The 22,805-nt window shown below is 45.5% G+C and overlaps 1 protein-coding gene across 1 annotated transcript in view; it reads left to right on the plus strand.

Moving 5' to 3' along the window:
* Window positions 1–22,805, plus strand: part of Ercc3 (ERCC excision repair 3, TFIIH core complex helicase subunit) — a 30,387-nt gene that overhangs the window by 3,072 nt on the left and 4,510 nt on the right. Inside the window, exons 4-13 of the mRNA XM_031365232.1 lie at window positions 1,565–1,614; window positions 2,151–2,286; window positions 2,460–2,624; window positions 3,255–3,459; window positions 4,793–5,107; window positions 10,108–10,292; window positions 13,561–13,763; window positions 18,015–18,111; window positions 20,808–20,925; window positions 21,871–21,989. Of these exons, the coding sequence (XP_031221092.1) occupies window positions 1,565–1,614; window positions 2,151–2,286; window positions 2,460–2,624; window positions 3,255–3,459; window positions 4,793–5,107; window positions 10,108–10,292; window positions 13,561–13,763; window positions 18,015–18,111; window positions 20,808–20,925; window positions 21,871–21,989 (1,593 nt within the window). The remainder of the gene's footprint in view (window positions 1–1,564; window positions 1,615–2,150; window positions 2,287–2,459; window positions 2,625–3,254; window positions 3,460–4,792; window positions 5,108–10,107; window positions 10,293–13,560; window positions 13,764–18,014; window positions 18,112–20,807; window positions 20,926–21,870; window positions 21,990–22,805) is intronic.

Below are 22,805 nucleotides of genomic sequence, written 5' to 3' on the forward strand. Positions count from 1 at the left end.
AAAAAGCAAGCAAATGTCTGATTTGTATTTCCTTTGATAGGAACATCGCTTCTTGCCTAGCTGCTGCCGCTTTAGATCCAGCCATGATTCTGGCTGAGATCATGCTTTCTGTGAGTTGCCCCTAGCCATGGGGTAGAAGTTCAGGTCCACTATGGCCAGGGTTACCTCGGAAACCAGCTCTGGATAGATAGTGCCATAGACTGCATTTACATGTCAGAATCCTAACCCCAGTGTACCTAAATGAGGCCATAAGTATCTCCCAATTCAGAAGATACTTGTCATCATCAGGACTTATACAGTTGTCATAAGTCCCTTCTTCATGGGACTGTGTAGAGAGAAGGTGACTCTCTACTAGCCAGGAGACCTTACCACAGCCTGAATTAAGCTGGTCCTGGTCCATTGATTCTGAGCATGAAAACTCTGAGAACATAAGTTTTTGTTGTGGAGTTTTTTGGTGGTTGACTGTTACAGGAAGTGAGCTCCATAAAAGGTAAATACTTACTTAAGATCCATGGTAAACTAAGTGTATTAGGGCAAGTCAAAACTTGAAATGTTGACATGAAGAGGGTTCCACAGGGAACAGCAGTTGAATATAGGTGAGTATTATTCACAGAAGATAGGAGAGCAGTTTTTTAACTATTGACTAATCTGAAAGGACTCCAAATTAGATTTCATGTCTGGAGGCAGAAGAGTGTACCATGAGCATCTCCTCCAAGAGACGCTTGGAGCTCTGCAGAGTTCTTTGTTCTTGTGATGCAGAAGGATGCTGAAGGAGAAAGCACCAGAGCTAGGCCTAGGCTTTGGTCTACGTGATCTAAAGGATGGCAGTAGCCTTGGGGCAGTGCTGTTGTGCTCTGAGGGGCAGCTCAAAATCTCAGGAGCAAGTTATGGCAAACATACAAACTCCCTGCTCCCTTCTAGCAGATTGGGGATTTACACTATATTCCCTGTCACCAAGAGGCTTACACCGTGCTGGCACGGTGGCACATGTCTCGTAGTTCCAGATGTCTAGGGAGTAGGATTGTACAAGGCAAGGCTGGCTAATTTCTAACTTGTCTCAAAATTTAAAAATAGAGGTGTTAGTGGCTAGGGACGTCATGGTCTTGAGTTCATTTACCAATACAATGAAAAAAAGATGAGAATTTTTTTGGTTGTGGAAATGAGAACATTGGTGTGAAGGCCTAAACATGTATGATATTTGAACTTACCATGTAGCAGTACTGCCGTACTCACTGTGTACCTGATGACTTCTGGGCACTGTGTTAGCTGTGGTGAAGCAGAATAAGCTTCCAGGTCAGCATGGGGCTGTGGCCATGCAGGGGAAAGTAAAATGGAAAACCCAGCAGAGATTGTAAACAGTGTTTTGTAAATAAAAAGCTAGGCAAAAGGGTGGGTTTATCCCAAAAATAGGTCAATGGACAAAAGCTTCCTTTAGGCATCCCTGGCTGTGGATGACTTTTTCTGAAAGTAAACTCGGCTCTTTGCCTGGTGTGCTGAGGCACAGTGGGAATAGCATGTTTTGAGCACTGATTTTGCCTCCTCTTGATGTGTCCTCTGCTTGCAGCTGTGCACTGTTAGCTATGGAAAAGTCAAGCTGGTCCTGAAGCATAACAGGTGAGCACTGCCCTCTGCATACCAGCTAGGAGGGCGGGCAGAGGGAGAGGGAGGGGGCACAGGAAGGAGAAGGAGTCCCTCCAGCTGGTAATCGAGTTCTGGAAGTTAACATTAGCAGTGACGACTGCCTGCATACAGGCAGTAGGTTTTTTTTCCTTTTTATATATAGATGCTTTAAAGGACAATGTTAAAATGGCAGCACTCACACTCAAGCTATAAGCATTTCTGACCTTTGAGTGTAACTGTGTTCCTTTCCCAGCTGCAAACATAGTTTTAGGAGCTGTCACAAGGAAGGTATTTTCACTCCTGCCGTCGACACGCTGGTTTAACTTCAACACGAGGCCCTCCTCTAACCCTCAGCGTGCATGTATATATATACACGCAAAGTATATAGCTGCCATCTCGGATTTGACAGAGATGTGGGGAGAGTCAGTATGCGGCTATACTTTTCAGATCATCTAATTGAGTTACAGTTGCAGAATGTTCTGGAAATGATGTGCTGGCCAGTAGGGACTTCTTTCCTCTCCTGCTTGTAGGTACTTCGTTGAAAGTTCCCACCCTGATGTCATCCAGCATCTTCTTCAAGACCCAGTGATCCGGGAATGTCGCTTGAGGAACGCTGAGGGGGAGGCTACTGAACTCATCACAGAGACTTTTACAAGCAAATCTGCTGTGCGTGAGCTCCTGGGTTTCCTGGGGCTGGGAACTTACGACCTCAGTTTTCCTGGAGCCCAGCACTGACAGTGGAGCTCCCTTGCTGCTCTTGTCCCCTTATAGCTTCTGTTCATGCTTGGTAACAAGGTACAGTGCTGTGTACAGTCTGGACTCCTGCCTTTTTCTCACAGATTTCTAAGACGGCGGAAGGCAGTGGCGGGCCTTCTACTTCTCAGGGGGTGGATGCGCAGGCCAAATCTGATATCCCCAAAGACCTGTTTGATTTTTATGAGCAAATGGACAAGGATGAGGAGGAGGAGGAAGAGACACAGACAGTATCCTTTGAAGTTAAGCAGGTTAGTGACTACTTCCTGGAAACCAGTCTCGACGTGTGTCAGCACCCTCCACTGTGAGATAAAGGGATCCCTGTACGTTTTTAGTTTGGTTCTTAGCAGTGTAAGCCATGACATTCTCCTGGGAAATTATGGGCTGAGAGTCCTTCCGTGGCCTTGGAAGCTGCTCTCCGTAGGATCCATTTTGGTTCAGATTAAAGGTCGTTTTGAGGAGACCAGGAATATGGATCTGTTGGTAGAATAACTTTTCTAGTACCTGTAAGTCCCTGGGTTCAATCCCTAGCACCACGTAACCTGGGTGTGGTAGTGTGTGTCACAGCCTGGGAAGCTGGGGGCAGGAGGGGTCAGCAGCTCGGGGTCCTCCTCCACTATATAGAATTTAAGGTTGGCCTGCAATAGCTGAGACTTGTCTCACAAATACCAAAACAAGAAAAAAACAACTAAACAAAAAATTCATTTTGACCATGTTACTAGTTTATGCTGCTTTCCTGTGTTAACCTAGTTGTTAGCAAGCAACATCTGAAATTGTATACATCCAGATAAAACTCAAGGTTTTGATCATGAGGCCTTTTTGAATGTTGTCTTGGACACTTGGAGTTGAGATTATCAAACATCCTTCCTGCTGGTTCCTAGGAAATGATTGAGGAGCTCCAGAAGCGCTGCATCTGCTTAGAGTACCCTCTGTTGGCAGAATATGACTTCCGGAATGACTCTCTCAACCCTGATATCAACATTGACCTGAAGCCCACAGCTGTACTCAGACCCTATCAGGAGAAGAGCCTGCGGAAGATGTTTGGGAATGGACGAGCACGCTCCGGAGTCATTGTTCTTCCATGTGGTAAGGGAGGCCTGAGTGAAGAAGGCTCTGTCTTTGTCTGCTAGCTGCTTTCTGCCCTGTGTAGCACATTGCCTTTAAGTGGCCAAGGTCACTTCCTCATTCAGGACTTGACTGATGCTTATTGAAGTGCTTGCTTTGTGCAGCTCTTGGTCTAGGCCAGTGGTCCTCACCCTTCCTAATGCTGTAACCTTAATACAGTTCCTTATGTTGTGGTGTCTCCCAACCATAAACTTATTTTTGCTGCTGTTTCATAACTGTAATTTTAATATTATGTTATGCTATTGTTATGAATTGTAATATAAATATGATATTCAGAATGATTTTATTTGACCCCGTGAAAGGGTCATTCAATCTCAAAAGGGGTTGAGACCCACAGGTTAAGATCCACTGGTCTAGACCCTGTAGGTATCAGATCTCATTCAGCTTGGGGAGAGAATGACTATAATTACCCTGCTAAGACACCTGTGAAGGTTCTTCCTGAAAATGGAAGTGTCAAAGAACTGGAGCACAGTGTGTGAGGCGGCAGCAGTGCTGCTGGGGAGCTGCTGGGCATATAGCAAGATTCTTCCTCTGTGACATCAGCCATGACAAGTGTGAGTTTGGAGGCTGCTGAGCCCAGAAGTGTTGCTTGTCTCTAGATGGCAAGACTGAGGAAAGACAGCGTACAGTGTACATACATACACACACATATGCACATACACACTCACGCACGTACATGCATACACTGGTGCACGTCCTTCTGTCAGACTTCACAGTTCTAAATGGTGTCAGGTCTAGCTAGGTTCAAAGCCTAGCTGAAAACAGATGAAAACAGATTCATCTGGGAATGCCACTCCAGACAGTTTGCAGAGGTGGCCTCTGCCTTGAGTTCTCTTCATAAAGCTTCAAGGCAGAGGAAAGGCAGAGTCATTGTTGAGCAGCCTGATTATTTTCACCTTAATCTTCAAGAAGAAGGTGATATTAAAATAAAAAACTCCAGGAATGTTATCTTCTCTGACTTTGTGCATACGTGAGCCTTGATTGTTCTGTTAGTTAGAAACTGCCACTTGCCTAGATTGTATGCTGGGCACATATGACCATGGGCAAATGCTCCTTGCTCTCCAGCCTTACATTTCCCCATTTTAAGTAAGATGCCTATAAGAAGCTGCAGAGGCGTCTGCTCATGAGCATGTGCCAGGTAGGTCATTTTGTTATGAAGAGAACAACCTGAAGCAGGAAGTGCTTCACATGCTGCGTGTGAAGACCCACATTCTGGTGCAGTTGAGCCGCTCTGAACATACCTAGCCTTTGTTTCAACCTGCTTTTGGGTAGTATTACCTCTAGTTGCTTGTAGGTGCTGGGAAGTCCCTGGTCGGTGTAACTGCCGCATGCACAGTCAGAAAGCGCTGCCTGGTCCTGGGCAACTCGGCTGTGTCTGTGGAGCAGTGGAAAGCCCAGTTCAAGATGTGGTCAACCATCGACGACAGCCAGATCTGCCGCTTCACCTCAGACGCCAAGGACAAGCCCATTGGCTGCGCCATTGCCGTTAGCACGTATTCTATGCTGGGCCACACCACCAAAAGATCCTGGGAAGCTGAGAGAGTCATGGAATGGCTCAAAACCCAGGAGTGGGGCCTCATGATCCTTGACGAGGTGCACACCATTCCAGGTAAGGAGGTAGAGGCTGACTGCTATAAAGATTAAAGCTGAGTTCTACAGGTGGCTTCTGTACATTCCTCCCACTGGCTAGCAAGGCTTTGAAATAATCATCCAGCATGGTGGGATGGAACAGTGAGGTAGGTCTATACTTGCAGTCACTGGCCTAGAGAATGATATTTTCTGCCTTCCTACATCTTCTAATTGTGAAACTTAACTCTTAACTCATTTTTATGGTCCTCTGAAACTGAGCCAAGCACTGTGTAACCCTGAATGATATGTTGTGTTTTATTTAAACAAAGGCGAAGTGTGAGTTGTCAGGATGTAAGTCCCACTTCTCTAATTACAGGCATATCTATTTTTACAAAAACAGCCTTAGTGATAGAATTTATCTGCCACAAAAGTCACCTCTTAGAAGAGTATAGCCCAGCAGGCTTTAGTAAATTCCTAGAGATGTACAACCCTCACCATGATCTAGTTTTAGAATATCTCTTTCATTTCTATTTGTACTCAGCCCTTATCTCCCTCTGCATTTAACCTTGGGCTGCTTTCCAACTCTCTAGATGTACCCTTTCTGGGAGTTTTCATGTAAAAGAAGCAATACAATATTTTCTTGTGTCTGTCATCTTCCACTTTGCATAGCAGTTGTCTGAGTCCTAACATTCATCAGTGATACGCTCCTTTTACTGATGCACAGTGCTCTAAGCAAATGGTTCTCTGGGTTCTGCTGCTGGTGGTATGTTTTCTTTTTTTTTTTTTTTTTTTTTTTTTTTTTTTTTGATTTTGAGGGATGTGACACCGGGCTGGTGTCAGACTCCTAAACTGACATGGTCCCTCCACCTCAGCGTTCTGAGTAACTGTGACTAATAGGTATGAGTCAGCATGCCAAGTTAGGCAGCTCTTCCGTGAAAAGAGAGACTAAGGAAGATCGAAGGCAGAGATTCTTCCACTTTAGAGAGGTGATTTTTACAGAGAGCCTTCAAGCACTGAGGATGGGCTTACTGTCTGAGAGCTCTTCCAGGGTCTGTAGATATCTGAGGATAACTAGAAGTGCTACTGGGGGTGTCAGGTAGAGATGGGATGTCTTTGAGAAGGGAAAACAACATGGTACTGGCCCTGTGGTGGCAAAGAACTTGGCATGCTCAGACAACTCAAGGCAGCCAAGTGTCCACAGAGAAGTTCTGAGAGAGCAGTCAAGACTGGCACCGATGCAGGTCTCAGCATCTGGAGTCCTCATGAGTGAGAAGCTGTCTGCATGAAGGACAGAAACAGACGGTGACCTGAGCTGAATTGCAGTAGAGATCAGTCTAGCTGCTGAGCACTTTGGGAGCAGTGGGAGGAGACCCAAGAAGGGGCTTGACCCAGGGAGGACACAGTAAGATGAAGGCAACCTGATTGGACAGACTGCAGAACAATGAGCAGGTTTCCTCAGAAGGAAAGCTGAGGTCAAGGATGAGGCGAAGGCTCTGGTTTGAGTGAAGGAAGGGCAGTAGGCTTTTCTTTGAAATGGGGAAGCTCTGGAAACAGCATGGAGTGTGTTAGACTTCAGACATACTGATTAGTATTGTCAGATGAATTCAGGCAATGTCCTGAATGTTAGGAAACGGGCAAAGAACAGACATTAGCAAACATAGACACGTGCTACTGCAGCATTTGAAGAGTGCTAAGCATCATTAGCCACCAGAGACATGGCTATTAAAACACAAGATGCCACATTACCCCATGTAGAGTGGCTAAAATGGAATACTGGCATTACTAGTGCAGAGGAGGTTCTGGAACAGAGGGATTTGCCGAGTGCATGGTTGCTCTGTAGGACATATTGACATTCACTATAAAATCCCAGCATGACTCGTCTGTCCCATTCTTGGCCGTCTTAGGAGATGAAAACAGATTTATTTAAAAATATCCGTACACAACTATTTCCATAGCTACTCTAGTCATACTTTTCAGAATTCAGAGATCACCTGGGGATGTTAAGCTAGGGAGACAGTGTCACATCTATACACTGGAACACAGGTTGGCAATAAAGAGAAGTGAGTGCACCATAGCTTGAGTTTCAGAGGCATGGTGCTGAAAGAAGCATGGTCAGACTTACTTGACATTCTCAAAAGACAGCATGCTGGTGAGCTGGCCAGCACTCAAGGACACTCTAAAGGACAGCTTTAGGCAGTTTTAAGGGAGTGGTGGATTGATCTATGTCCTGATTTTGATGTAGACATACAAAATTGTACGTGTATTAAAATTTATAGAACTGATCCCTCTCCCTGGAGAGTTACTTTTACTTTGTGATAATTTAGAAACTCAGCTTTAAAGAATATAGGTATCAGGTCTGCCAGGGTTAAAGCTGATGGTGTAGAAAGTCACATCTTGTAAACGATTTTCAGATTGTTCTGTGGCGGCGAAGCCTGGGAAGGCTGAGGCACTCTTCCTGAGAGTGCACTTAATACATGCTGATGTCCAGGTGATAAGGACAGATAAGGCTTATAGTGTGGTCTCTGCTCTCTGGTCTGGTTCTAAACCTGAAACTGAGATCTGAGTTCAAACCTCTGCCCTGGCAGAATCTGTTGGGTAAAGCATTTCTGAGAAATGGTGGAGTGTTTTAAGACAAAAGTTTTGGTCATGTGTATCACCACAGAAGGGATTACTCCTGCTCTGGGATGCCCGGTAGCTCCCTCAAGAGCCAGTAGCTATAGAGAGCAAGCCTGGCTTCCAGAGCCCATGGGACTTTTCTGCATGTGTGCTGCCGTCTGTCGTGAGGCTTACAAAAGCCCACACAGGTGGGACTCCTGATCTTGGACTTTAATGTGCATTTTGTTATGACAACAGAGGATGAACTAATAACACTGTAAGCCCTATTGACTGACAATCCAGTCCCAGGAACTGCTCTTAAATAAAGATGACAGCAAAGTAATCAGTTGCCTGACATCTTATGCTTACTACATTGGATCCAGGAGTGCACTACATTTTTGAGATCTCAAAAAGTAGAGATTGCTGTTTCCTTTTACAGGTCTTTTCAAAAGGAACCAACCCTGTTGGGGCATTCTATTAATACATTTCAGTTGTAATGAACTGGAGAGATAGTTAGGGCAGTGCTTGCCTAACACACATGGACCTCTGGGTTTGATCCTCAGTGCCACATAAACAAGGCATGGTGACACACATCTATAAGCCTGGAATGAAGTGGGAGGATCAGAAGTTCCAGGACTGGGATCCTTTGGTGTTGCCCTTCTGGGCCAGCAATCTTTGCTCAGAGATAAACTTGACGTTAATTTTTCATTTGTGTGTACCTTGTTTTATGTTTGTGTAGTTTTTGTTGTATTTGCAGATACAAGTTTTCAAAGTTGTTAAGCATTAGTGATTTAAAATTAGCCATTTACTCTGAATATGACCACCCTGTTATACTTGTGTTTGATTTGTCTTTTGGAATATTCTGGACTTTTCATGTTCTGATTGGGTTTCTTTTTGAAGTATCACTGTCCTCACCTTGAATTCTAAGATAAGGTGACTCCTGTGTGTGAGAGGGGATTGAAGATTGAAGGCAGGACTTCCTGCGTATGAAGTGTATGCTCCTCTGAGCTGCACCTACAGCTTCATAACTCAGACATCTTCCCCATATTTGGAAAGGCTGGCAAGCCAGGTTTTATTGAGAAGTAATAGTTCCCTGTCATGGGTGGGGCTGGGACTGTCTCCAGAACACTTTTATATTTATTTATTTTCAAGGAGGGCATGTGCATGCATGTCAAGTGTGTGGAGGTCAGCAGGAATTGGTTCTCTTTGACCACATGGATCCCAGGCTTTGAATTCAGGTCATCAGGCTTGGCAGCAAGTATGTTTGCCTGCTGAGCCATCACAGTAGTCCCCCAACGCAAAGCATATTAACCTTCCAAAGTGTTGTACATTTTGTTTTGTTTTGTTTTTTTTCTGAGACAGGGTTTGTCTGTGTAGCCCTGGCAGTCCTGGAACTCACTCTGTAGACCAGGCTGGCCTTGAACTCAGAAATCCGCCTGCCTCTGCCTCCCAAGTGCTGGGATTAAAGGCGTGTGCCACCACTGCCCAGCTGTGTTGTAGATTTTTAAAGCTGTGGCCATGGAAACCTACAAATTGGAGGACCAGAGTTCAAGTCCCAAGGCCCCACATAAGCTGGCTTGCTAGGGTGCCATCTATAACCTTAGCACTCCTGTGGGGGGTGGGGGTGACAGCACAATCCTGGCATGTGCAGCCGTGCACCACCCAAGGACCCTGCCCCAAACCAGGTGAGAGCCGATGCCTGAGACTGCACGCTGCATGTGGGCCTACATTCACACACACAAGCACAAACACATTACATGCCCACATAAGAGTTGTAAAAGGTTGTATCCCATTTATGTGCTTATTTGATAATCAGGAATTATAACAATCAAAGCAAAGGAAGAAAATGAAACGTGGCTCTTGATGAAAGAAAGTAATGACAGGGTCTCATTCTGTAGTCCTGGCTGTCCTGGAACTAACTGTATAGAGCAGGCTGGCCTTGAACTTTCTTCCCTGCTTCTGCTTCTGTAGTGCCTTAAAGGCCTGTACCACCATGCCTATTTAACTGGTGTCTTTAGGAGGGGAGCAGGTAGGCAGGATGCTTAGGTGGACTGGAGGCTGAGCCTCGTCATTCCCATGGGCTCTGTATGCTCTCCTCGTTGAGTGGAGATGGCAGGAAGCAGAACGGAGCTGCCTTTCTCTCTGTCCCCTCATCCCAACTTCCCTAGCTGTAACCTGGGGATAGGCTTCAGCCTGAGTGATTTGTGTGGCTTGGAATCAAGTCATATTTGCTTCTAGTGTCTGGACTCTTGACAGTGTTGACAAATGCTGGTATTTGGAACTTCCTGAGGTCATATTCTTGCCTTGTCATTTTCTCTGGAACCAGATATACTTCAGCTCTCTAGTAGCAAGGCTGTCCATATGGTACCACAGGCCAGTGCCAAGTTGCAAGCTGCATGGTACCTTCTCAGTATAGAAATGTGAACCTTTCTTTTGTTCTTGCAGCCAAGATGTTCCGGCGGGTGCTGACCATTGTGCAGGCTCACTGTAAGCTTGGTTTGACTGCAACCCTTGTCCGGGAAGATGACAAAATTGTTGACTTAAATTTCCTCATTGGGCCCAAGCTTTATGAAGCCAACTGGATGGAGCTGCAGAACAATGGGTACATCGCCAAAGTCCAGTGTGCTGAGGTATTTGCTCCCTGAGGAGTATGTGAAGTAGGGCTCCTCCCATGGGAACGGAAGGGATTCTGATAAACTTCTGATAAACTCCTCCTGGGCAGGCAAGCAGATCGGGACCCAGTGTAAATGAGTATTTGTAGTCACCCTGGTAGGTGAGCCACGCTTCACAGCAGGGTGCACTGGAATCCTCTATGTACTGTAGTCACCATGGTAGGTGAGCCACGCTTCACAGCAGGGTGCACTGGGATCCTGTCTCTGCCAGATGGTTAAGTCAGCAAGCTGGTACGACCATGCCTCTGCACACTTCACTCCCTGCTGCCCACGCTGATTGATTGCTACTGTAGCCTCTAACAGCAACTACTTAGGCTAATTCCAGGGCCAAAGTCCCAGAAGAAATTGGTTCTTATGGTGTTATTTCTTAGAACACATTTTTTTAATACTGTTCTTTTAGTGAATACCTGTACAGGTATGTGTTAAAATCCATAGTCAAAAATAAGTCTTTGAAGGAATGACTAAAACTATTCATCTTAGCACTTTAAAATGACTGCCACTCAATAGCTAGAGTAGCGTGGCCTCTGGGAAATGGACATGTGGTTGAGACGAGTGTGTCTGTTAGCAGCGTGGCATTGCTGCTCACTACGTGACAGCACTTCCCTTCTTTCCGAAGTCACTGGCATGGAACCTGTGTTATACTTGTCAGTCACCCCATCCACTAAGCCAGCCTGCCAGCCCTGCAGAAATTCTTGATCATGCATGTAGCTGTAGTTCATTCCTTTCAATTATTCAAAGATTCCTTTGAATCTTTCATACGATGTTTTCCAGTTTGATACATAGCAATAGAAAATTCTTTTTAATATTGATAGATATTTTATTTATATTATAATTATAATATTTAATCTTATATTTAAAGTGTTTTTTTAAGTATTTTGTTACTTGTTTAGTGACAAAACTCTTGCCTACCATGTGCAAGAGAGACTCTGGGTTCATCTCCTGCACACACACAAACCAATTAACAGACACATTTATTAGAGTAGAATTTGTGGGTGAGGATTCCCAGGAAACAGGGAGGAATGAGAGCCCCTAGCACCAGGATGCTCCCTGGGAACATAGATGCTGCATGCATGGGAACATAGATGCTGCATGCATGGGAACATAGATGCTGCATGCATGAGAACATAGACGCTGCATGCATGGGAACATAGACGCTGCATGCATGGGAACATAGACGCTGCATGCATGGGAACATAGACGCTGCATGCTTGGGAACATAGACGCTGCATGCTTGGGAACATAGACGCTGCATGCATGGGAACATAGACACTGCATACTTGGGAACATAGACGCTGCATGAATGGGAATATAGTCGCTGCATGCATGGGAACATAGTCGCTGCGTACATGGGAACATAGATGCTGCATGCATGGGAACATAGTAGGAGAGGACTTTGCACATCCCAGAGAGTCTGATGTGCTGCTAGCCCTCCAAGAAAAGGAGTACTGGAGCAGTACTGGTTTGTGTGTGGTGGTGTGGTCTAAGTGAAGGGGTTGCTGGTTTCTCACACTAGCAGCTAGATGAAAAGAATTACCTGGATAGGACTGCATTTAAAAAAAAATCATTGTTAAGTTAGTTCCAGTTCAGTATGGAATATTAATTTTTCATTTTTAAACTATTCTGTTTGTATGAGTAGTTGTCTGTATGTGTGTCTGTATATCACATGCATGCAGTACCCTTGGAGGCCAAAAGAGAACATTGGATTCCCTGGGACTGAAGGTAGACAGTTGTGAAGTGCCATGTGGATGCTCTGAAAAAGCAGTAAGTGGTCTTAACTGCTGAGCCATCTCTCCAGCCACTATTTTATTTTTAATTAAAATATAATTATATCATTCTTTTCTTCCCTCTTCTCCCCCGAAGCCTTCTAATCCCTCTACTCCATGCTTCTCCCTCTAAACTTTATGGCCTCTTTTTGAGGTTTTTATACAATTCTGGATAGTAACTCTGTCACATGTAGCTTTCAAAGATCCTCTCCCACGCTGCAGGCTCTCTCCTCACGTAGCTGCTAGTTCTTAGCTGGTTACATCTCTTCAGTTTATGAAGACCCACTTGTCAGTTGTTGGACCTAAGGTTTAGGCAAATGGAATCCTATTCAGAAAGTCCTTTCCTACCCACTGTCCTGTGCTGCGCTGCCTGTGTTTCAGGTTTCATGCTTAGGCCTTTGGTCCATTTGGGGTTAAGTTCCATGCTAGGTGGTAGATACAGGTCTAATTTCATTCGGCTGCATGTGGACATCTGTTTCCCTAGCACTGTTTGTTGAAGCTGTTATTTTTCCTCTGGCATGTTTTTGGTATCTTCATCCAATGTGAGATGGCTGTAGCTGTGCCTGCTCACCTTTGGTGTTGTTACATTGGTCTGCATGTCTGTTTCAGTGCCAGTACCTTATTGTCTTTATTACTACGGCTGTGATATGTCTTCAAGTCTGGGATGGTGGGTTCTTCAGCACTGCTCTTTTTGCTCAGGATTCCTTGGACTATCTGGGGTCTTTTCTGGTTCTATATGAATATCCTTTTCTATAGGATATCCTTTTCTAAAGAAATGTGGGGAATTTAATTGGGATTACATTGACTGTTCATTGCTTTTGGTAGAAATGGCCGTTTTTACAATGTCACAGCTCATGAGCACAGGATGGTCTTTCTGTTTCCACTGTCCTCCTCAACTTCACCCTTTGGGACTTAGAGCCCTCATTGTGCAGCTCTGTCACCTCCCTGTGAGGTTTATTCCTAGGTACTTTGTTTTCTTTGAAGCTGTGCTGAATGGAAGTGTGTCTGTCCATGGTCTCTTTCTCTGTATGTTTGTGGTGTGCAGAACAGCTGTTGATTTTTGCAAGCTGATTCTGTATCCTGTCTCTTTGCTGAAGAAGTTTTCTGGTAGAATTTTGGGATCCCTTATATGTAATAAGGATAGTTTGTCTTCTTTTCTTAGTAGGACATTGTGTTTCTTTTATTTCCTTCTCTTGCCTTATTCCTGTGTGTGCCTGTGAAGGGAGAGGAAAGTCCCTGGAATTCTTTTACTAATTTGTGGAGTCCAAGGATCAGACTTGGATCAATAGGCCTTTTGCAGACATAAGCACCTCTGCTTGTTGAGCCATTCCACTGGCACCTGAATTTTTTTTTTTTTTCCTAAGCTGATAATTCTGCTAAATGAAAGAGCATCAAAAGTCCTTAATGGTGTGATGTTTTGTTTTGTAAAGTGATCCCTATTCTTTATTCTTACTGCATCTCAGGTTTGGTGCCCGATGTCTCCTGAGTTCTACCGAGAGTATGTGGCAATCAAAACAAAGAAACGGATCTTGTTGTACACCATGAATCCCAACAAATTCAGAGCCTGCCAGTTTCTAATCAAGTTTCATGAAAGGAGGAATGACAAGATTATTGTCTTTGCTGACAATGTATTCGCTTTGAAGGAATATGCCATTCGACTGAACAAGTAAGTGGTGCCTCCTGATCCCTTTCCATCAAGTATGCCAAGTGCCTATCTCTGTGCACTCTCAAAAACTCCCTGGACTATAACGGTCTCTGTTCCTCATCCCAGTAACTTTCAAGGCAGAGAAGCATAGAGTCAGGGTCAGATGCTAGAAGATGTAGAAGAGAGGAGCCTGCCCACCCTGAACTGGACTCAAAAGCCACTCAGTCAATGTCTCAGGTTAAGTGAGAACAGGGATGGAGTTGAGGCCAGGCCGGTGGGTGGTCCAGGGGAAGTGGGTGGAGGTGGAGAGGCTAGTGTCAGGTGTGCTTGCTTTTCTCATCACTGACCAAATGCCTGGCAGAAGGAGCATAAGGGAAGGTTGAGTGGCAGAAGGAGCATAAGGGAAGGTTGAGTGGCAGAAGGAGCATAAGGGAAGGTTGAATGGCAGAAGGAGCATAAGGGAAGGTTGGGCTCATGTTTCAGGAACATAGTCTGTTGTGACGGTGAGCAGCTTCCTGGTTTTTTGCCTACCTGGTTCTGGAATGAGCCACTTTGAACTTGTTTCTGTTTACTTTTTACTTTCTAAGTGGTAGCTTTGTGGAAGTTTTTGGATGGTCACTGTAGAAAGCCTGTTAGCTCCCTACTGTGGGAGCTGAGGCCTTGCTTTCTCACTTAGCACTCACCACTCCTCCCTCCTCATGAGATAGCATTCTGCTCTGCGGGTTAGCTAATAATGTTACATGGTTCTGATGGTGCTCTTGTTGTCCAGACAGTTTTATAGTATACTGTGATTACATTTTCCTTTATGAATATATTTCGGTTCTCCTGGAACTTTCCCTTGCTTTGGTTTCCTGTATATTAACTCTCCAGTCTCAGTCTTGTAAGCATCGATTCTCTCAGTGGTGTCAGGGGAACCCCAGTTCCGTTCTTTCCCTGTTGGATTTGTGCACATCATTTTCTGGTTCTCCTCTGCCTAACTAGGATTAGAGATGTCCTCCTGCCATCAGGGAGCTCTCTGGGACACCCTCTTATGGTAAATCTCCCCAGCCACTTTCTTGCATTGGAGCCTCCGTTCCCTGGTCTCAAATTGTATTTTGTTGGGACACGTGATCTGGCAGGTTTGAAGAAGGGAAAGTTTGCCATCTTTGAATTCTCTGTGTCCCCTGTTACCTATTTCCTCCTGAACCTGCCTTCCCTCTACAGTTCCCCTCTCGTATCGCCCCATCCCCCTTCTTCCCAGCATGCTTTATTTTCTTACATTTGAAGGAATCCTGTGGACTCTGGGCCTGGCTTCATTCTAACTGAGGTAGAAGCCCTGGTAGATGGCAGAGAATCTCCCTCCGGGTGTCTTGTTCTTCCCATCGTCATAGTAAGGACTGTGCTTTACTGTAGTGCAGTGCGGGAAGGGGATGAGCTGTGTAGCAGAGAGAACAAGGGAGTCTGACAGGTCACATTCCCAGCTGTGTGACCTCAGGAAGAAGGGGTTTGCTACGCTCAACCTCCTCTGCCTCCTAGTCACAGTAACCCACAGCACTTATCACAGAGAGTGCTTGGGCCTGGTGCCTTATGTGTTCTCCAAATGACAGGTTCTCGTCATGGAGAGTTGGCACCCTTCTGTTCCATTTCTTATATAGGAGAAGCCTCAGAATCCAAGGGCCTGTAACTGTATGGGCAGCTTTCCAGATCATAGAGCAATTGCCAAAGCAACTCCTAAAGCCTATTCCGATACGTGTGGCTTCCCAGACATTTTCCCAGCATGTTGTATTGAAAATGATAGCGGTCTACAGGGTCCTGGCTTCTCATGGTGCCAGAGACAGGCTGCTGATATCTGGGCTGACCAAAGACCACCTGTCTGAGTGCACAGCTGCCGCAGCCTCCCCACGTATAAGAAACTTGATTGCAGGCATGCTGAGGGGTACACTGCAGTGGTAATGCTGCACAGAACAGAAGCAGCAGTGGGCTGTGGCCTGGGCTTTGGATGCTACTCTGGGCTCCTGGTCTTCAGTTGAGGGATGTAAACTGCAGTCTGCCTTTTACATTTTTTTATGAAGTATCCAGCTTAGTGGTGATCCAGAGTACCCAGTACTTTTCCTAGTTATCATTATTGTCACTAAGGAGCCACAGAAACAGGCCACTAGTGTTCTCAGACAGAAAGCAAAGGAATGGCTCCCAGCTGTATGGGAAAGTGGGCAGCAAGGTTATCAGATAGCCTTTGCCCTCCGGTGGAAAGCTGAAAACAAAAGAGAGGATGTTGAACTGAGTGTTAAGGCTGGGAAGCAGCAAGGCTGGTGAAGGGGTGCCTTCAAGTGTCATTCCAGTGGCAGTCAGCCTGTAGATGGGTTGCAGCAGTGTGTCTTGGATGCTGTCTTTGTGAAATCAAGGATTCTGCCTAGAGCTACAGGCATTGAAGCAGGAAAAGCAAGGCTGAGAAACAGTAAGTGCCAAGACTCAAGATGCTCTCCTCTCCGGTAATTTTGGTACCAAGAAGTCAGGAGAGAGAATCTGAGTGGGAGGCTAGCCTGGCTACATTGTAATTTCCAGGCCAGCCTGTGGTGCCTATGAAGAACTACCTTAAAACAAAGCAAAACACAACCAAACCAACCCAAAAATCCCAGAAGAAAAGAAACAAAAGAAGGAATTTTGAAGAGAGGTGTGCCTGGGCCCAGACTCAGAGGAGGGAAGAATCAGAAGGCTTGGGGCTGGTGAGAGGAAGAGGTCTGTAGCATTCAGTGTTATGGCTCTTCTGATATTCCTGACATGGCAGGGCTTCCTTGGGTACTTCAGCAACTGGGCATTTAGGGCAGAAGGCCAGACTTCAGTAGCCCTGACAGGTGAGGAATGTGGTGGAGAGACGAACTTATTTAATCAGTATGCTTTGATAAGAGAAACAGGGTGCACTAGGGCCAGGAGGTATGCGTAATTAAGTTGTTCTGGCCAAGGTCTGCTCCATCATTCTTATAATAGTTTGGGTGTATTCTACAAGGTGATCTGATGAGTTGTTGTAGCTGGCATGTCTGGCTCCTACAAGCTGACCAGCTCTAGGATGTATGTAGTCTTCTATGGCAGACTTCATATTGTGTCCTCATATGGTGTGTGGGTTGTTTGTTCTGCTCAAGGCTTTGCTCTCCTTGAACACAAGGTGACAGGTACAGGACAGAAGCACACAAGGGGACAGGGACAGGACAGAAGCACACAAGGGGACAGGGACAGGACAGAGGCACACAGGGGGACAGGGACAGGACAGAAGCACACAAGGGGACAGGGACAGGACAGAAGCACTTGGTGCTTTCCTCCTTTTGGTGGTAGTCATTTGGTTTTCGTTTTTGAGATTTCTTTTGTATTTATAGAGAATAGATTCTTCTCTCATACAGTATATCTTGACTGCAGTTTCACCTCCCTTTGCCGTTCCCAGTCTCACCCTATCTCCCTTCCCCTCCAGATCACTCCCTTTCTGTCTGTCATTAGAAAAGAACAGGCTTCTGAGCAATAATAATCAAACATGACAATAAAATATAATAAGATAAAACAAAAACAATCAGATCAAGGCTGGACAAGTTCATCCTTAGCTAGGGATGAGACAGGTCAGGTGTGCAGATATCCTGAGTTACTGTCATGTTGTCTTAGTTACTTTTCTTTTGCTGTGATAAGATACTGTGACTTATAAAAAGGAGTGTTTAATTTGGGCTAATGGTTTCAGAGAGGTAGCATTCATGATGGTGGAGCCAAAGGCATGGCAGCTGGAACAGCTGAGAGCTCACATCTTGGTCCTCAAGTAGGAGGCATGGATAGGGAGGGAGGGAGGGAGAAAGAACGAATGAACGAGTGAGTAAAAGCAAGCTCTGGAACAGGAGGAGTCTTCTGAAGCCTCAGAGCCTGCCTTAGTGACACACCTCTGACAAGGACACATTTCCTCAGAGCTTGCCTAGTGACACATCTCCTCTGACAAGGACACATTTCCTCAGAGCTTGCCTAGTGACACATCTCCTCTGACAAGGACACATTTCCCAATTCTTCTCAAACAATTTCACCAACTGGGGACCAAGGATTCAAACATATGTACCTGTGGGGCCATTTTCGTTCAAACCAGAGTCAAGCAGGAGTCTATCCTCAAGGAAAGGACACAGACACAAACTTAGGCAAAGATGCCAAGCTTGCACCGTGCGTTAGTGACCTTGAGGCCCAGGTGAGAAGTCAGTGCTTTGTAGCAAAAGCAGTTTCTAATTGCGCATGTGTGATTCTTTGTCGTTTCTAAAACTCCCTGCTCTTCTCTAGACCTTATATCTATGGGCCCACATCACAGGGAGAAAGGATGCAGATTCTCCAGAACTTCAAACACAACCCTAAAATCAACACCATCTTCATCTCCAAGGTATGTGGTGCATGCTGGTGGAGCAGTGCCTCGCTCTTCTTCGGGGGTGGTGGCTCATTCTGCTGAAGGCCTTCTTGTGTGGGTCTGGGTCATGTGAGAGATAACTTAGGGTACTTGTGCTTAGCAGATTAACTGTAAGGGCTTTCTGCTTCTCAGGTTTGTGCCACCATTCCCTGGAATATAGGGATTTAAATTTTATTTCCTTTACAGAAGACACTACGTGTGTTTTTTGCTCTGGCAAAAGCAGATATTGGATGAGGCTTCCTTTTTGGAGCTGGAGATGCTGGGCATTTGGGAAGCTTTGGTCCCAGGCCCTGATGTCCCTTGATGGTGGGCAGCCAGTGCCACAATGGCCGTGGGTAGGCCCAGCTTGAACATGACATCTCTGCCACCAGTAAAGTCTCTTTTTCAAGTGTAGGTACCCTGGCATTTAAGGCATAGATGCTCAGAATTGAGACTTCATCTTGATTGGTTTTTCCTTTGATGAGTATGAGGAAGCCTCCCCATCTCTTTTGATTATCTTTGGTTGAAAGTATATTTTATTGGATATTAGAATGGCTACTCCAGCTTGTTTCTTGGGACCGTTTGTTTGGAAGACCTTTTTCCAGCCCTTTACTCTGAAGTAGTGTCTGTCTTTGTTGCTGAAGTGTATTTCTTGTATGCAGCAGAATGATGGATCCTGTTTATGTATCCAGTTTGTTAGCCTTTGTCCTTTTATTGGTGTATTGAATTCATTGATGTTGAGAGATATTAATGACTAATGATTGTTAATTCCTGTTATTTTGCTGTTGATGGTGGTAATGTGTGTGTGATTCTCTTCTTTTGGGTTTGTTGTGAGATGATTAATTATGTTTTATTGTGTATAGTTACCCTCCTTGTGTTGGGGTTTTTCTTCTAGTATCCTCTGTAAGGATGGATTAGTAGACATTGTGTAAATTTGGTTTTGTCACGGACTATCCTGATTTTTCCATCTATGGTGATTGAGAGTTTTCCTGGGTATATTAGTCTGGGGTGGCATTTGTAGTCTTTTAGGGTCTGCAAGACATTTGTCTGGGATCTATCTGGTTTTCAGAGTCTCTGTTGGGAAGTCAAGTGTAATTCTGATAGGTCTGCCTTTATATGTTACTTGGCCTTTCCCCCTTACAGCTTTTAATATTCTTTCTTTCTTCTGTGCATTTAGTGTTTCGATTATCATGTGGTAGGAGGATTTTCTTTTCTGGCTCAGTCTATTTGGTGTTCTGTAGGCTTGTATATTTGTGGCCACCTCTTTCTTTAAGTTAGGGAAGTTTTCTTCTAAGGTTTTGTTGAAGATGTTTTCTGCCCCTTTGAACTAGGACTCTTCACCCTCTTCTATTCCTATTATTATTAGGTTTGGCCTTTTCATTGTGTCCTGAATTTCCTGGATGTTTTGGGTTAAGAACATTTTACACTTGGCATTCTCTTGACTGATGTATCAGTTTCTTCTATGGTATTTTCTGCATCTAAGATTCTCTCATATCTCTTGTATTCTGTTGGTGATGCTTGTGTCTGTAGCTCCTGATCTCTTTCCTAGGTTTTTCATCTCCAGGTTTGCCTCCATTTATGTTTTCTTTATTGTTTCTATTTCCATTTTTAGTTCTTGCACTGTTTGTTCGATTCCTTCATCTGTTGGTTGTGTTTTCCTGTATTTCTTTAAGGGAATTATTTACATCTGCTTTAAAGGTCTCTATCATCTTCATGAGATGGGATTTAAGGTCACAATCTTGCTCTTCAGGTGTAGATATCCAAGCCTAGGATATCCAAGGCTTGCTGTAGTACGAGAGCTGGGATCTGAAGGTGTCATGTTGCATTGTCCTCTGTAGATTATGTTCGTGCATTTGTCTTTTGCCATCTGATTGTCTCTGGTGTTGGCTGTCCTGGGTGTCCCAGGAGGCAGGTGGAGCTGTGTGTCTTGGGTTAGAGCAGGTCTCCTGAGAGGCAGGCCAAGCTATGGGGTGGGAGTGAGGGTAGGGTGGGTGGATTGCCAATCTGCGAGTGGAAGTGGAAGTGAGATGGAACTCTGAGAGGGTGAGGCACCCCACCCTCTGTGGGGTCCCAGCAGGTGGTGTATTGGGGTGAGGCTCTCACTTGTGTCCCTGAGTATCCCCATGTCTGGTAGTTATGGCTGGGAAAGTAGACATGGAGAGAAATGTCTTTGTGCTGGGCACCTCTGTAGCTGAGACGCAAGCTGAGGAGCTGGCTCTCAGGGAGGAGCTGGCCCTCGGGGAGGAGCTGGCCCTCAGGGAGGAACTGGCTTTCAGGGAGGAGCTGGCCCTCAGGGAGGGTCTTTGTGGCAGTGCCGTGCTTTGCATGCACCGTCCCACCTGTGCTGCTGCACTTCTCAGTGGGCATCAAGTAAGATGGGTTTTTATTCAGATCTATTTCTGTAACAAAAAGGAAAACAAGTTGAGGCTGGGTTCTGCAGAGGCCATTCTGAGGTCCACTGTGTCCTGCAGTGGCAGGGCCTTGCTAAGGGGAAGAAGATCTCCAGAGCTAAAGCACGGATGGGACGGTAGCTTAGAGCAAGAGCACATGAGAGAACATGCCTGAAGCCCTAATCCTATCCTAGAGCTACAGAAATTTGAAATTTTAAATTCTGGATTAGTTGATTTGTTGTTGTTGTTCTTCCTGGTTTCTAAATAAAAACTCCCAAACTCATAGCTACTTTTTTTCTATAGGTTGGTGACACATCCTTTGATCTTCCAGAAGCAAATGTCCTTATTCAGATCTCTTCCCACGGTGGCTCCAGACGGCAGGAAGCCCAGAGACTGGGGCGGGTACTCAGAGCCAAGAAAGGTAACTGCCTTTCCTCTGCTGCCTGCCACAAGCTGGGCCTGCCCACCACAGCCGCTCAGCGCATAGCTCACAACACTGCAGTAAGCTGCTGCTGTGTCCAGTTGCAGTTTGCTCTGCCACAGAGTTAGGGAGGCCTTGGTGGGAGGTCTTTATTCCTTCTCATGCCACAGGGATCCATGTTCTTCATGGTAGCCTTAATGACAGTTTTTACCAGTAACTTCAGCTGCACTGGATCGGAAGGTACACACAGCACAAACTCACACTGACAAGCAGATACACTCATTAAAGAAGAATCAAGTCTGGAGATGAACACTACTCTGAAAAGGCTCCTGGCCTTCACACTGCCAATCCTCTCCATGACAGCTGTCTGATTCCCACTCTTCATAGAACTACTTTTCCAGGCTTTAAGGGAGGCTGCATCTTCCCTCTAAGGTCTCATGTTTCTGTCAGCATAGATTGGAGCCTTTCTGTCTGAATGCTCTTCCTTCCTCCTCCAGACCCAGTCATGGCTTTGTGGCTCTCATTATACCCTCATTCCTGAAAGGAGTTTATGTGTCTGCTTCCCTCTGCAGACTAATCACTGCAGCCTTTGATCACTCTTTTAACAGGTCCCCAGGATCAAACTCAGGTCACCAGGCTTAGCAGCATATGTCAGTATCCACTCCGCCATCTTGCGTGTCCTCTTTGTTTCTTTTTAAGTGTGTTTGTTTTTATGTTTGTGATGCTGGGGATCAACCCAGATCCTCTTGGTGCGTACTAGGGCAAGTCCCATACTACCCAGCAGGATCCTCAGCCCTTTTTTTGACTCATAGATAGGACAGTAAATTTGGTGACCCCCATGCAGTCAGGGTGATTACACATTGGGTGAAGATCTTGCTTCTCGCTGGGGTCCTGGTAAGTTGGGCCAGTGTGGATTTTCTTGTCTTTTCTCCTGTTTTCCTACAGGGATGGTTGCAGAGGAGTACAATGCGTTTTTCTACTCCCTGGTGTCCCAGGACACACAGGAAATGGCTTATTCTACCAAGCGACAGAGATTCTTAGTGGATCAAGGTTACAGTTTTAAGGTATGTATTCATTTACCTTTGGTTGGGCTATGACAGAGGTGGAGGCACCAGCCTGGGACAACATTCAGGTAGGCTTCATGGTCTTTTATCTCTGCAAATTGCTGGGATAACACTGTGCTAGCCTGGCAGTTCTGAGGTGCTAAAGGGGGAACTGCAATTGGATGTATTGTGGAAGAGACGTGTGTGTGTGTGTGTGTGTGTGTGTGTAAGAAAGTCTTTCACAGGAGTGTCCAGCAGCTTGCCTTTCGTTGATTCCAGATCACATGTCCTTAATGCCATGCTTAAGTTCGGATGAGTAGCTCCACCTGACCTAATAGGCTACCCCGAGTATGACCACAAACACACATTATATCTTTTAGAATGGATGGCAGTTCCTTAGGAATGCTGAGTGTTCAGGATCTCACAACTTCAATGTGATGCTACAGACTTACAGCACTTAACACTGCTGGCATCTCAGAAACAGGAAAGAAGACACCAGTATCTGCCTGATGTGTGTGTCCGTGTGCTCTTAACACAGTAGGACAGAAAAGGAGACACCAGCATCTGCCTGATGTGTGTGTCTGTGTGCTCTTAACACAGTAGGACAGAAAAGGAGACACCAGTATCTGCCTGATGTGCGTGTCTGTGTGCTCTTAACACAGTAGGACAGAAAAGGAGACACCAGCATCTGCCTGGTATGCGTGTCTGTGTGCTCTTAACACAGTAGGACAGAAAAGGAGACACCAGCATCTGCCTGATGTGCGTGTCCGTGTGCTCTTAACACAGTAGGACAGAAAAGGAGACACCAGTATCTGCCTGATGTGCGTGTCTGTGTGC

Source organism: Mastomys coucha, unplaced genomic scaffold, assembly GCF_008632895.1.
Source record: "Mastomys coucha isolate ucsf_1 unplaced genomic scaffold, UCSF_Mcou_1 pScaffold13, whole genome shotgun sequence".
Classification (NCBI taxonomy): Eukaryota; Metazoa; Chordata; class Mammalia; order Rodentia; family Muridae; genus Mastomys; species Mastomys coucha.